We start from the raw sequence: 13,860 nt of genomic DNA, 5'->3' as shown, positions 1-13,860 counted from the left end.
CGATCGATGTATATAGTGTTAAAAACAACTTGTTTTTGACTACTGGATATGAAGACATGTGTGAGCTGAGCATAGTCGAAAATAATTGTATAGATTAATTAACCCATTCTGACCTGAGTTCAGATTCTAGAAATGTCAGTCGCTCTTCGATTTTTCAAAAATAGCAGACCTACAAGCTCGTATCGCGCCACTCGGTGGCGCGATATGAGCTTGTAGATCTGCTATTTTTTCAATAGATAAAGCATAACATGATGCTAACACCAAAATGGGTGCCCGGTCAGAATGGGTTAAAGAATAAAAATAAAAACAGATTGATAAATTATGAAAATAATCGTTAGTGAGTCCTTGTTTTCTTCTATTCTGAGGGATAAGGAAAGGGGGGGGAAGTCACTTTACATACAGAAGTACTGTATGTGTAATGTTAAAGCCTAATTCATGCTCTGTCGTGTGATGGTGTCACTCACCTAGAATTGAACAGATTAGCAGATTTACAAGCTCACAACATGTCGCAATTCAACACGTTGTGAGCTTGTAGGTCTGTCTTGCAACACTCGAAGGAGCAGTGTGTGTAACAGTTCATTAACCAAGTTGAATATTAAATCTACTGCATTTAAGTAGCTTCTTAGTAGCCATCTATTTTGGTCTTATTAAGTAAAGTTAAGTAAAGACTTCCTCTTTTTGGAGGCAGAATACATTTATACTAGTAGATTACAGTGTATTTCTTTTTCTGTGTTTATTGTCACAGCACTTTTTCTTGTTGACAGTTGGAAGAGCATAGTTTTGACGCGCCGTTTTTGGTACATTATGAACCACATGACAATTCACGATTTGTTATTTCATTGCAGAGTGCCGACGACCACCCAGCCTATAAAGATGGTAAGAGTCACTTCGGCGCACATTTAATTCGGGCCGTCATAATTACGACTGTGTGATTTTTTTTGACATTCTGTCGCTCCTCCTCTCCCAGTGCCTGGTCCTTGTGACCCAGACGACCTGCTAGACGGGGTGGTGTTCGGGGCCAAGTACCTGGGTTCCACTCAGCTGAAGTCGGAGAAGAACCCGTCCACCAACGCGCGCATGGCCCAGGCCCAGGAAGCTGTGGACAGGATAAAGGTGTGGCCCCGCCTCCACCTTGATGCTCTTTGTTTGTTTATGTATCTGTTTACAGTATTTCCCTGCTGAGCTTAACTCGCCGCTGGTTGTCTTTTCTGTCGTAGATCTTAACCCATTTTTAACCCAAGACCGGGACAGCCTATACGTTGTTGTTAACCCATTCTGACCTGAGATCAGATTCATACGAGTTTTCCACTGGACACACGCGCGATATGAGCTTGTAGATCTGCTATTTTTCAATAGCTAAAGCATAACATGATGCCGACACCAAAATGGGTGCCCGGTCAGAATGGGTTAACCCATTCTGGCCGGGAACCCCTTTCAGTGTTTTAAACATTATGTTATAATTTAGCTAATGAAAAATAGCAGATCTACAAGCTCATAGAGCTTGTAGGTCTGCTATTTTTTTGAAAAATCGTGTGAATGTGCCTCAAATCTTTGAATATATATTTCAGAGCGAACATTTTGGACTACAATATTGGCTTCTGCGGGGGTCCCTGGAACTACATATTTTGAGATGGGGGTCCGTGGCCCAATAGAGATAATTCTGGGGGTCCTTGACATGAAAAAGGTTGAGCAACACTGACATAGAAGCATAGGTTTTTCAGAAAAAGAAATAGGATTTAGAAGCCTTTTTTTAAATCGACCTCAGTCGAAAGGGTTAAACCTTTAAGACTGGGAAAGCAGCTGTGTCATTTTAGATGTTGCTATGTATGTAGAAACGCGACTTATTTATTATTTTGAATAAAGACATGGAAGATTTTCTCAATACTTAGGTTTGGATTCAGCAGGTGTTTTTAAAATCGTCCTCGGGACTAAATGGGTTGTTAAGATGTAGACAGAGAGAGGGATTCCTGGATGGATGGAAGGAGAGCAAGATCAATGTAGAAGTGAAAGAGGGAGCAATTGGAATAATTGTAATATACAGCATAGTGAAATTATGATTACTATTTACTAAGCTGTTTTGTCTGCAGGCTCCAGAGGGTGAGACCCAACCAGAGACTGACGTGGATTTGTTCATCTCTACACAGCGTATCAAAGTCCTCACTGCTGACACACAGGTAAGAACGTTGTACTGAAAATAGGCAACCTAATCCTATGAGCCTCTAGGCAACCTATGAGGAGAGACGCTAGACTATGAGCCTCTAGGCAACCTATGAGGAGAGACGGTAGACTATGAGCCTATAGGCAACCTATGAGGAGAGACGGTAGACTATGAGCCTATAGGCAACCTATGAAGAGAGACGGTAGACTATGAGCCTCTAGGCAACCTATGAAGAGAGACGGTAGACTATGAGCCTATAGGCAACCTATGAAGAGAGACGGTAGACTATGAGCCTCTAGGCAACCTATGAGGAGAGACGGTAGACTATGAGCCTATAGGCAACCTATGAGGAGAGACGGTAGACTATGAGCCTATAGGCAACCTATGAGGAGAGACGGTAGACTATGAGCCTATAGGCAACCTATGAGGAGAGACGGTAGACTATGAGCCTATAGGCAACCTATGAGGAGAGACGGTAGACTATGAGCCTATAGGCAACCTATGAGGAGAGACGGTAGACCAGGGGTACTCAACTGGCGGACTGCGGTCCGCGACCGGACCGCGGACCACCTCTTTTTTTTTTTTTGGGTAATAATATAAATAACATCAGATGGTACATTTCTCATGTGAAATTGCTGCAAAGGCCCCCAAAATGTCCCCCAAGGGCCTCCAAAATTCTGGCGCGCGCTATGCACGTGCGCAGTGTGGCCTGCCAGGGCGTATAACTCCCGGCCTGATTTGGAGTTCCACTCCGGGCCTGCACTCTGCACCCCATTATTGGTTGGGTGGAAGGGGATCTGATTTGTATAAGCTTGGCTTGACCATACTAAACGGGCATAGAGCCCCGCTCTCCGAAGGACGCCGCGCATGGGACCGGACCTCGGTCTTATTAAAAAAAAAATTGTGGACCTTCATCATTTCTAGTTGAGGACCCCTGCGGTAGACTATGAGCCTATAGGCAACCTATGAGGAGAGACGGTAGACTATGAGCCTCTAGGCAACCTATGAGGAGAGACGGTAGACTATGAGCCTATAGGCAACCTATGAGGAGAGACGGTAGACTATGAGCCTATAGGCAACCTATGAGGAGAGACGGTAGACTATGAGCCTCTAGGCAACCTATGAGGAGAGACGGTAGACTATGAGCCTCTAGGCAACCTATGAGGAGAGACGGTAGACTATGAGCCTATAGGCAACCTATGAGGAGAGACGGGAGAAGGTGTGTGAGAGAGCGTGCACATGAGTCGGACTCTGAACTAGCCAGTACATTTATCTGACATATAAACAACCACATTCTGTAATTTAGCTCTAAGGTATTGGCCACAATAGTACATTATATAATAGTAGGTAGCGTAAATAATTGCAATCAGGCGTTTTTTGTCATAATTGTGACAGGTCTAAACATACAGTAGGGGTGTCCATGCCTTTCTTAAACCCTCTTTGGGTTCAAGTTACTTCCGTGTACATATTACGTGCGTATTAGTTTGCAACAATCCATGGTTTATAACTTGGGGTTATCTGCTGTTTCCCAGCAAAGATAACATCTTTGCTTACGGCTTCTGTGTAATTTATACACCTGCCCTTCACTTCCAATGCGGTAGTGTACCACAGCAGACATGATGATACTTCCCACACTAATGCTCTGTTTACTTATGACATTTATGAAGTCCATTTTCCATGAATGACAAACAGTTCAAACTGTTCTAAAGCCCCACACGACACACAACTCATTGTGTTTCTGCTTCTTTCACTCAAAAAGCAAGTATATTTATAGAAATGTGGAAGTATAGTTCTCTACTACTCTACACAGTCATGGATTGAGTAAACCTTGCCGACCGAGGTTGAATGTTTTGAATGTGGACGTGATGGAAATGTTTTCTAGGACATTTTTCTAATCATTGCTTACCTTCTTTGTACTAGTTCTCTATAGCTTGGTTTGGATACATGTTCATGCATGGTGCATGACGACTTTGTCAGTCATGTTTTAGGTTATGTAGGTTAAAGAGCCACAAATGCAACAACTAATATTATACAAATCGATCAATTTACATCTATGTTGCTACATTTGCACAGTCATTTTCATGTTAATTTTGCACAAGGTTAACTTAGATTAAAGTTGTGCTGTTGCCTTTCTGTGAAATTCTATATGTATATTGCTTCACAGCATCTTGTCGTATGTGAATTATACCTAATGTACATTGTTCCAGAACACACACACACACACACACACACACACACACACACACACACACACACACACACACACACACACACACACACACACACACACACACACACACACACAAAAGCTAAATGCCTCCAAAGGAACATGGATATGCAAAGTTATGCACAAAATACCAGATAGGCCTATGTATTTTCTTTTTATACATTTACAAACATTTAGGTCAAATGGAAGCCAAAGTGTCACATTTTACAGTTTCACACAGGGAAATGTTTTTTAAATAGCTCTGTCTGAACTTGGCTCTGTCTCTCGCTGCATGTTTGTGGCATGATTTATCTTGTGTGCACACCTAGCTCTGTGTCCAATTAGTTTGACTCGGGCCAGGTGTGACTGCAATCCCCAAACCCAGGCAAGGATGCTTGGGTAATTTCTGAGAAGTGTTTTGAAGTATTTGGAGATTTTGGACAAAAACCGACTACTTCCAAGGATGGACGGGCAGCCTCAGTCGACTCCCGTGGCACTTTCCCAGGTAACTTATAAACTCCTAATGTGTTGTTGTGAAAGGCACTGATTTCTATCCAGGGGGTCATCAATGTGTCCAGTATAGTGATGGGAGATTAATCGGCAAACACATCGGTATCGGCCGATTCTAGTTGTTTTCAGATTAACCCATTCTGACCTGAGATCAGATTCATACGAGGTTTCCACTGGACACACGCTGGTCTGATTAACCCATTCTGACCTGAGATCAGATTCTAAAAATGTCAGTCGTTCTTCGATTTTTCAAAAATAGCAGACCTACAAGCTCGTAGCGCGCCACTCGGTGGCGCGCTATGAGCTTGTAGATCTGCTATTTTTCAATAGCTAAAGCATAACATGATGCTAACACCAAAATGGGTGCCCGTTCAGAATGGGTTAATCGGCATCGGTTCGATTAATCAATCAGACCAATTAATTTATCGGTCCGATTAATCGGTCTGTCTTTACTGATAAACGAGCCCAAAGTAACAGCTTGAACAGATCTACAAGCTCACAATATTAAATATAAAGGTATTAAAGTTAAATCTGACTTGCCTAAGCCTGCAGTGCAGATACGCTGTTGCATGTATTTTTCAGAATGGACAAAATTATTATAATCTTTTAATGCAGAATGAGATCATATCGACATCGGTTATCGGCCGACGGCCATAACGGCATTTAATTATATCGGATATCGATATCGCCCAAAATGTCTCATCGGCACATCCCTACTCCAGTACAGTTATGGCTGACTTGCCAGTCTCCAGGTTTTCTTCAGAAAGGGTAGTGCACAGTTTGAACTAATGCAGAACTACACAAAGGTATGTTGACCTACACACTATGGCACATTTGGAGTCCACTAGTGAAGTGTTTCTCAAAGTGGTTTCTCAAATGGGTTTAACCATTTTAACACTATAAATGTCGATCGGCTCTTTGATAATGGCCGATCGATCGAATGAGACGTCTGGTGGAATTGTTTCCAAGGGGGTCCCTGGCTCAAGAGTCAACATATTTTCAGATGAGGGTCCATGGCCAAATCTTGATGTGAGGGTCCTTGTCCACTGCAATAGTTAAGTGTGTAGTGTAAGGTCTATATCTGATAATATTGTAAAATGTCCATCACTAGTCGGCATGGTGATGACCCCTGTTTTTCTTTGGGGTTTTTTTCTCTCATGTTTTGACAGTCAAAATAGTTTTGACTGACCATTTTCCATAGTTCCCTCAACTTCCCTGTCCTGTGGATGCAATGTCTCCACCTAGTGGTGGTTCTATGTATAACCTATTGGGCAGTTTGACTTTGACCCTTTGCGGCTGCTGTAGCTGTCAGTGTGTTATTTACATTAGCAGGTTGGGCTTATGATGTGAAATAAAGCAAACTAGTTCGTTCTACAGAGCACAGGGAGAATATGCCTGTAAGTATGAACACACGTGTAGTATGTTAAGCAGGTGAAGTATAATGGTTGTTTATGGGCTGGCTCGTTGTTTGTTAGCCGTGCTAATGTGTGTGTTAGCTTCGAGCTAACACCTCTAAGGCTAACACTAACAGAACTGGAGCTAAAGCGTAGACGTACTGAGGTTCCAAACGGAGCTAGCTCTAGATTGAAGATGATTTTGCAGCTGTATTTGACCCGTTTTAGTTTCTTCTCTCATTTGGAGAACTGTTTACCTAATCGGGGGTTCTCAAAGTGAGGTTCACTCCACAGCAGTGACAAATTATCCTTACACCTGGGAAAAACTGAATCCATCCTCTTCGGATCAAATAGTAAACTCAGCAAGGCAGATGGCTTCTTGGTTAGAGTGGGTGACAATATTATCACACGAAAAGATCAAATTACCTACCTAGGTTCCATCCTGGAGGCCAATCTTTCCGGTGATAAAATGGCCACCAACGTAATCAAAAAAGTCAATCAAAGAACAAGATTCCTTTACAGGATCTCCTCACTGGTCAGCAAAAACACCTTGAAGACCTTAACAGGAGCCCTCGTACAAGGTTTCTTTGACTATGCATCCACCTCTTGGTACCACAGCACCTCAAAGGCCCTTAAAACAAGGCTCCAGACCTCTCAAAACAAACTGGTCAGGCTCCTACTTGGCCTCACCCCCCGAACCCACCTCACCCCTGCCCACTTTGACAGGCTGGGATGGCTTAGGGTCGACGACAGAGTACAGCATCTTGCAATGGGTCTGGTCCACAAGATTCGATACACCACCAAGATACCCATGTACCTGTCTAAATACTTCCTTAATGTAAACGAAGTCCACACCCACAACACCAGAGGGAGTGCAACAAACCATGTACAACCCAGATTCGGCTCAAACAAGGGACTAAATTCTTTTCGCTCCTATGCCACCAAAATGTGGAACGCCCTACCAACAGTCATTAAGACATGTGAATCCCTTGACTCCTTCAAAACCGCTCTCAAAGGGCACCTACGGATGGCTGCAATTCGAAACTGGCCTCTGTAAAATCTGAATCCCCCCCACCCCCCCACCCCATTTTCCCTCACTGTATATTGTATCTTTTCCCTTTTTTGCTTCCCATATGATGAATTCCTGTTCTGTTCTTTACCTACAGAGAAATGTCTATTTGTATGTCTCTAAATGTTTGTATGTCTTTAAATGTTATGATGAATTGAACAATGTGGACCCTGTTGTAAACAAGTGTAATGCTTAATTGGGTCGTCCACTCACAGTTGACAGTCTTTGTATTGAGTTTGTGCTTAAAATGTACTGTAAATTCTACAAACTGTTAATAAAGATTTCAATCAATCAATCAAAGCAAATAAGCAAACTTAGAGCATTATAACATCAAAATTAGGTTAACTCTAGCTCTGGTCCATAGCAAGCAGTAGAAGGCTATGGACCAGAGCTACTGAGCTAGGTTAACTCCAACATTAACCATATTTAATACTCTGGATATTTCGAAGTTCACAATGCAAAATACATGTTTTTTAATTGTGAGAAATGTATTTTCAGATAAGGGTCTTTTGGGCAAAAACAACATTTTGGGGGTCCTTGACATGACAATGTTTAGAACTACTAACCTAAATGACATTAAACAAACACCAACATACAGTGAGGGCAGCATATATCACCCGGTGTGATCTGCTGCCCTCCCTGTATGTTGTTGGAGGTGGGCCCACATATAATTGACTTTTTTTTAGGGCCGATGGCATGGGATCACCAGTTTACAGTAGCAGCTGTCTTCAGTGCTATATTGATTGATTGATTGATTGAAATATTTATTAACAGTTTGTAGAATTTATAGTACATTTTAAGCACAAACTCAATACAAAGACTGTCAACTGTGAGTGGACGACCCAATTAAGCATTACACTTGTTTACAACAGGGTCCACATTGTTCAATTCATCAAAAATGATTGAATGGAGTGGGACATTTGACTCAGAACACTTATGGGGACCTGGTTCATATGCAGGCTTTTGTGTACACGGACAAGTTTTGAAGTTGCTTGATTCAATATTGTGATATGTATATTATTTATTTGAATAATGCATATCTAAATTTCCACTCTTTCAAACTCCACATTTTTAAAAGGGTCCATTTGGAACCGCCTCAAGGAACCCCAGAGGCCCCTTTTCCACCGGTTGGTTCCCAATGGGAACCGGTTCAGTTCTTTTTGGTTCTTAGTCCATGAGCCAGAGCTCCAAAATTGGAACGTTAATTATGAATTGAGTGGGCAAAACCATACCTATATTAGATTGTTGCCATGAAACTTCTCCAGTTGAGTACTTACACGAAGACAATGATTTATTGTATTACAGATTTTACATTTTTAAATATGCAAAAAATGAAGCATTATGTCGGAAAATATGCAAAATAATCGAAAATATGAAAAGGCTACTACTGTGGAAGGGTTATCATGTATTAATGTACTTGTATTGATCCTATAAACAATTTAATATAGGTCTAGATTTTCCCACCAATTTTGGATCTCTTGCTCATGGACTAAGAACCTAAAAGGACTGAACCGGTTCCCATTGGGAACCAACCGGTGTAAAGGGGGTCTGGACCATAGACTGTAAAAAATATGGACAAAGCGTTCGCCGGGTCTAACATGAACGTAAAATGAAGCCTGTAATAATATGGTAATTCCTGATGTAAGTCGCCATCTTTCTAGATCCGTTTGGTACCAGCTGGCCATTGGCTGGCTCCGTTTTGGACCAGCTGGCCATTGGCTGCCCAGACAACGAGGCGGGACTTCCCCCCTTCTTCTCCGTTGGTTTTATTTTGACTCGAGTGGGAGGGGAATCCCGATCATAGACTGTAACGGTAGCCACGCCCCTCAGAACATACGTGATGTTTTTTTTTCTTTATGGTCATTTTTTTAATTAATGGGACCATAATTTTCCAAAAAGAATATTATGACATTAGAAATGAGACTTTAAACTAGTGACTGGAAGAAGAAAGTATTCATGACCATGTTTATTAAGGTAATACAGTCTAGGTGAAGTTGGGCCAAAATACATGGGCCTCTATGGAGCTATGGGGCTTTTTGGGTCCAGTCCAGCGCCACAACAGGCCATTATATGAACTACCGATTTCAAATGAGGCTTCACGAAATATCTGGCTGACTGCCCCCCTGGTCTGGACCCCACTTTGAGGACCACTGCACTAGTCTAGGAACTAATATGCAACAGCTCTGTGACCTCAACCCCTGACTGTCCTCCTTGTGAATCCTATAGTCTTCTGAAGACGGCTGGACGCTGACCCACGTGAGTGGGGATCTGTTCCGCTGTCCAGAGGAGGAGTCCTTAGCCCACTGCATCAGCGAGGACTGCCGCATGGGCGCAGGCATCGCGGTGCTCTTCAAGAAGAGGTTTGGTGGAGTGGACGAGCTGAAGGAACAGAGTGAGTCACTAGTTGATTAGACATTATCTGTTGAGTTATTGTTTTATTCCACACAGTAGTTTTATTATTATTATTTTTGCTCCAATCGTGGGGAACGATGCCTAGTGGCAATCTGCACGTTCACCATGTGTGAATATTGATGATGCTATTTTCAACGCTAATGTTCACCCCAGAGAATTGGGCACACTAGGGTTTAACCCATTAAAGGCCTGGACAGAGTTGGTTTGTGCCTTGCGTGGGGGAGTCAAACGTACACAAAAAAACGCACGTTTATTTTAAATCCTTACATGGCCCCTCCCCTACGTTGGTCTATAATCACTATTAATGTCATCTATTCGTCCACTAGATGGCAACCTGTGTGATGTTGAGTGACATTGAAACTGGTTTATTGTAATCCCAGACACTGAAGTGTCTGTGGATTGAGTAACCCTCACTCTGCTTTTCTGCACAACTCTCCCATAATGAGTCTCATATGACGCCATTTAAGACATTTGTGAAAATAAATCATCTACGTGGGTGACTTGCAGTTACTTTTAACTGAGTTGTAAACGTAAGATTTTCAGATTCTCACATACAGTATACTGCATGAAATGGATTCTCACATACAGTATACTGCATGAAATGGATTCTCACATACAGTATACTGCATGAAATGGATTCTCACATACAGTATACTGCATGAAATGGATTCTCACATACGGTATACTGCATGAAATAGATATACATTTAACCCATTCCAGACGGGAACCCCCTTGTGTTTTAAGCATTATGTTATACTAGTGAAAAATAATGGATCTGCAAAATCATAGCGCAGCGCTGAAATAGTTTGAGAACCACTGATGAGTTCCCTTGTTGCTCAGTGTATGGATGTTTGCTTTATCAGCACAAGTCTCGACTCATTCAAACTTTAAAATCTTCTGGTCAATCTGTCTCAGACGGTCCTCCATTTGTCCGAGACAAATACAGGGGTTTAAGTGGTTAATCTAGCCCGGTCAATGAAGTATACAGGGTTTAAGTGGTTAATCTAGTGCCACCCTTTGAAGCCCGGTCAATGAAGTATACAGGGTTTATATACAGGGTTTAAGTGGTTAATCTAGTGCCACCCTTTGAAGCCCGGTCAATGAAGTATACAGGGTTTATATACAGGGTTTAAGTGGTTCATCTAGTGCCACCCTTTGAAGCCCGGTCAATGAAGTATACAGGGTTTATATACAGGGTTTAAGTGGTTAATCTAGTGCCACCCTTTGAAGCCCGGTCAATGAAGTATACAGGGTTTATATACAGGGTTTAAGTGGTTCATCTAGTGCCACCCTTTGAAGCCCGGTCAATGAAGTATACAGGGTTTAAGTGGTTAATCTAGTGCCACCCTTTGAAGCCCGGTCAATGAAGTATACAGGGTTTAAGTGGTTAATCTAGTGCCACCCTTTGAAGCCCGGTCAATGAAGTATACAGGGTTTATATACAGGGTTTAAGTGGTTCATCTAGCCCGGTCAATGAAGTATACAGGGTTTAAGTGGTTAATCTAGTGCCACCCTTTGAAGTATACAGGGTTTAAGTGGTTAATCTAGTGCCACCCTTTGAAGCCTGGTCAATGAAGTATACAGGGTTTAAGTGAATGAAGTATACAGGGTTTAAGTGGTTAATCTAAGCCCGGTCAATGAAGTATACAGGGTTTAAGTGGTTAATCTAGTGCCACCCTTTGAAGTATACAGGGTTTAAGTGGTTAATCTAGTGCCACCCTTTGAAGTATACAGGGTTTAAGTGGTTAATCTAGTGCCACCCTTTGAAGTATACAGGGTTTAAGTGGTTAATCTAGTGCCACCCTTTGAAGTATACAGGGTTTAAGTGGTTAATCTAGTGCCACCCTTTGAAGTATACAGGGTTTAAGTGGTTAATCTAGTGCCACCCTTTGAAGTATACAGGGTTTAAGTGGTTAATCTAGTGCCACCCTTTGCCAAACAAGGTGGTGGAACAGCTGGTGACATTCTTTGTGTTTTACTGTACGTCTTTTCACCCATACAGAAAAGATCTCAGGACAATGTGCTGTACTGAGGAGAGAAGGACGCTTTGTCTACTATCTGGTAAATATTGAATCTCTCAAATGGTGTTATTACCGTGGGGGGGGGGGGGGGGGGAGACGGACTGAAAGTGGTTAATTCCACTATGATTTTAACAGCTAGAAGCTAATCCAAATGGAGAATGTACTGAATACGACGGACTATTCTGATCATAGATTTCTCTCTCCCCATCTAGGGTAGAATATTCTGTATTTCATGTAATCTAACAACTAAGATCTTCTCTTAAGAGGGTCCCTGGCATCAGATCTTTTGAAATGGGGATCCATGGCAATACATTTCTATTTATCCATGTACTGTATGAATGAACTGTAATTCTATTGTATTCAAACTGTTTTGCAGATCACAAAGAAAAGGTACTGCAACAAACCCACGTATGACAGCCTCAGACAGAGCCTGGAGGGCATGAAGGCTCACTGTATAAAGAACGGTGTGACCAAAATATCCATGCCAAGGTTTGTACAATGTTATGTCAACAGAGCATTGACCAACCAGGTCCATGAGAGAACCTTCAAATATACAATAATAATAATAATAATAATAAAACTTTATTTGTATAGCACCTTTCATGACATCAAATGCAGCTCAAAGTGCTTTACAGAACAATGGAGAATAAAATAAAAGCAAAGCATAAAAGAAAAGCAAGGCAACGACATTAAAAAACAAGCAGTAATGCAATACAGTGAGGACATGAATAACAAGAAATATAAGATCACTTAAAGGCAATGTTGTAGAAGTGGGTCTTGAGCTGAGCTTTAAAAATGTCTACAGAGGCTGCCTGACGAAGGTACAGAGGGAGCTTGTTCCATGCCGACGGCCCGTAGAAGCAAAAAGCTGCTTCCCCGTATTTTTTAGTTGCCATTTTTTTAGGCAAAGCGAGCAGGCCAGCAGTGGAAGACCTTAGCGGGCGGTTTGGGACATATTTAGGCAAGCAGTCATGTAGGTAGGAAGGTGCGAGACCATTGAGGGCTTTATAGACAAGTAAAATAATTTTAAAATCAATCCTAAAAACAACCGGAAGCCAGTGCAGTGATGCCAAAACTGGAGTAATATGTTCTCTCATCTTAGTTCTAGTTAAAACTCTGGCTGCTGCATTTTGGACAAGTTGTAATCTGTCAGTTGTTTTCTTAGGCAGTCCTGAAAAAAGTGCATTGCAGTAATCAAGCCGAGAGAAAACAAAGGCGTGGATTAGCGTTTTTGCATCGTCCAAGGACAAATAGGATCTGATTCGTGCAATATTTCTAAGGTGAAAAAAGGCAATAGAGATTTTAGTTCCAGCTACTATATTTGTATTCATGTTTTTGTGTCTCTCTCTCTCTTCTGACAGAATTGGTTGTGGCCTTGATCGCCTGAAATGGGATAGCGTGTGTGAGATATTGAAAGATGTTTTCGAACACACCGATATCAATGTCACAGTCTATACCCTGCCTGAGATCACAGATAAGAAGGACCAACCGCCCAGATGATTGATTGAACTTTTGTCTTACTTATTATTTCATTCCTATTAAAGCCACCTTCCGTAACCCCTTGTTGATGCTGCTTGCTTTGTTAAAACGGGAAGCATCCGTGTCATTTTAGATTTGAGCTATGATATATAGCACATTGGTTGACTATTGTTTGAGCACCACTGACACAGCAACATACGTTCTTCAGAAAACTGTATTTAGAAGACTTTTTTTTAAATTTAGAATTGTCACCAGCTTCTTCTCCTAAAGGTGAGGAGTTTCACCAGGAGGGGGTGAATACACGTGGAGGAGGGTTCATGGTGGTGTTCACAGTTCTACGCCCCACTCAACGGGCTCGACCTGTAATAGTTGTTAGCGCTGCAGCCACTTGTGTTTATTGGGACCTGATTGACGGAACTTGTAATAATACAGGAAATGTGATACTTGGGTGTTTGCTAAAATGTTTGTAAATAAATGCTGTAATAATAAATACAAATGCTGTTATACAAATGTATGCGTTGCTTTATTGAATGCTTGTTGTTGTACATTGTCCTGTATTTTCTCAGTGACTTTTTATTTTTTACTTTTCACTTTGATTAGCTGTTCTTCAT

At 41.8% G+C, this 13,860-nt stretch overlaps 2 protein-coding genes across 4 annotated transcripts in view; both read left to right on the top strand.

Annotated features, from left to right (window-relative positions):
• LOC310860588 (amyloid-beta A4 precursor protein-binding family A member 3) overlaps positions 1 to 13,860 on the top strand; it is a 30,241-nt gene that overhangs the window by 10,209 nt on the left and 6,172 nt on the right. For all 3 annotated transcript variants that reach the window (XM_083767591.1, XM_083767590.1, XM_083767589.1), the window contains exons 7-9: positions 846 to 876; positions 968 to 1,113; positions 2,088 to 2,174. In XM_083767591.1, coding sequence (XP_083623717.1) covers positions 846 to 876; positions 968 to 1,113; positions 2,088 to 2,174 — 264 coding nt within the window. The remainder of the gene's footprint in view (positions 1 to 845; positions 877 to 967; positions 1,114 to 2,087; positions 2,175 to 13,860) is intronic.
• oard1 (O-acyl-ADP-ribose deacylase 1) lies at positions 6,163 to 13,752 on the top strand. Its single transcript, XM_083766563.1, has 5 exons — positions 6,163 to 6,271; positions 9,564 to 9,729; positions 11,752 to 11,810; positions 12,147 to 12,259; positions 13,132 to 13,752. The coding sequence occupies exons 1-5, from the start codon at positions 6,266 to 6,268 to the stop codon at positions 13,268 to 13,270; spliced, it is 483 nt and encodes a 160-aa protein (XP_083622689.1). The 5' UTR covers positions 6,163 to 6,265; the 3' UTR covers positions 13,271 to 13,752.

This window comes from Protomyctophum parallelum (assembly GCF_964188405.1).
Source record: "Protomyctophum parallelum genome assembly, chromosome: 6".
NCBI classification, from domain to species: Eukaryota; Metazoa; Chordata; class Actinopteri; order Myctophiformes; family Myctophidae; genus Protomyctophum; species Protomyctophum parallelum.
Note: the sequence above shows the minus strand (reverse complement) of the source record. Positions and strands in the feature narration are given on the sequence as shown.

Coding starts and splice junctions, on each gene's coding strand:
- oard1 (XM_083766563.1), top strand. Junction 9,730..11,751: donor GGACGAGCTGAAGGAACAGA/GTGAGTCACTAG, acceptor TCACCCATACAG/AAAAGATCTCAGGACAATGT. Junction 12,260..13,131: donor ACCAAAATATCCATGCCAAG/GTTTGTACAATG, acceptor CTCTTCTGACAG/AATTGGTTGTGGCCTTGATC.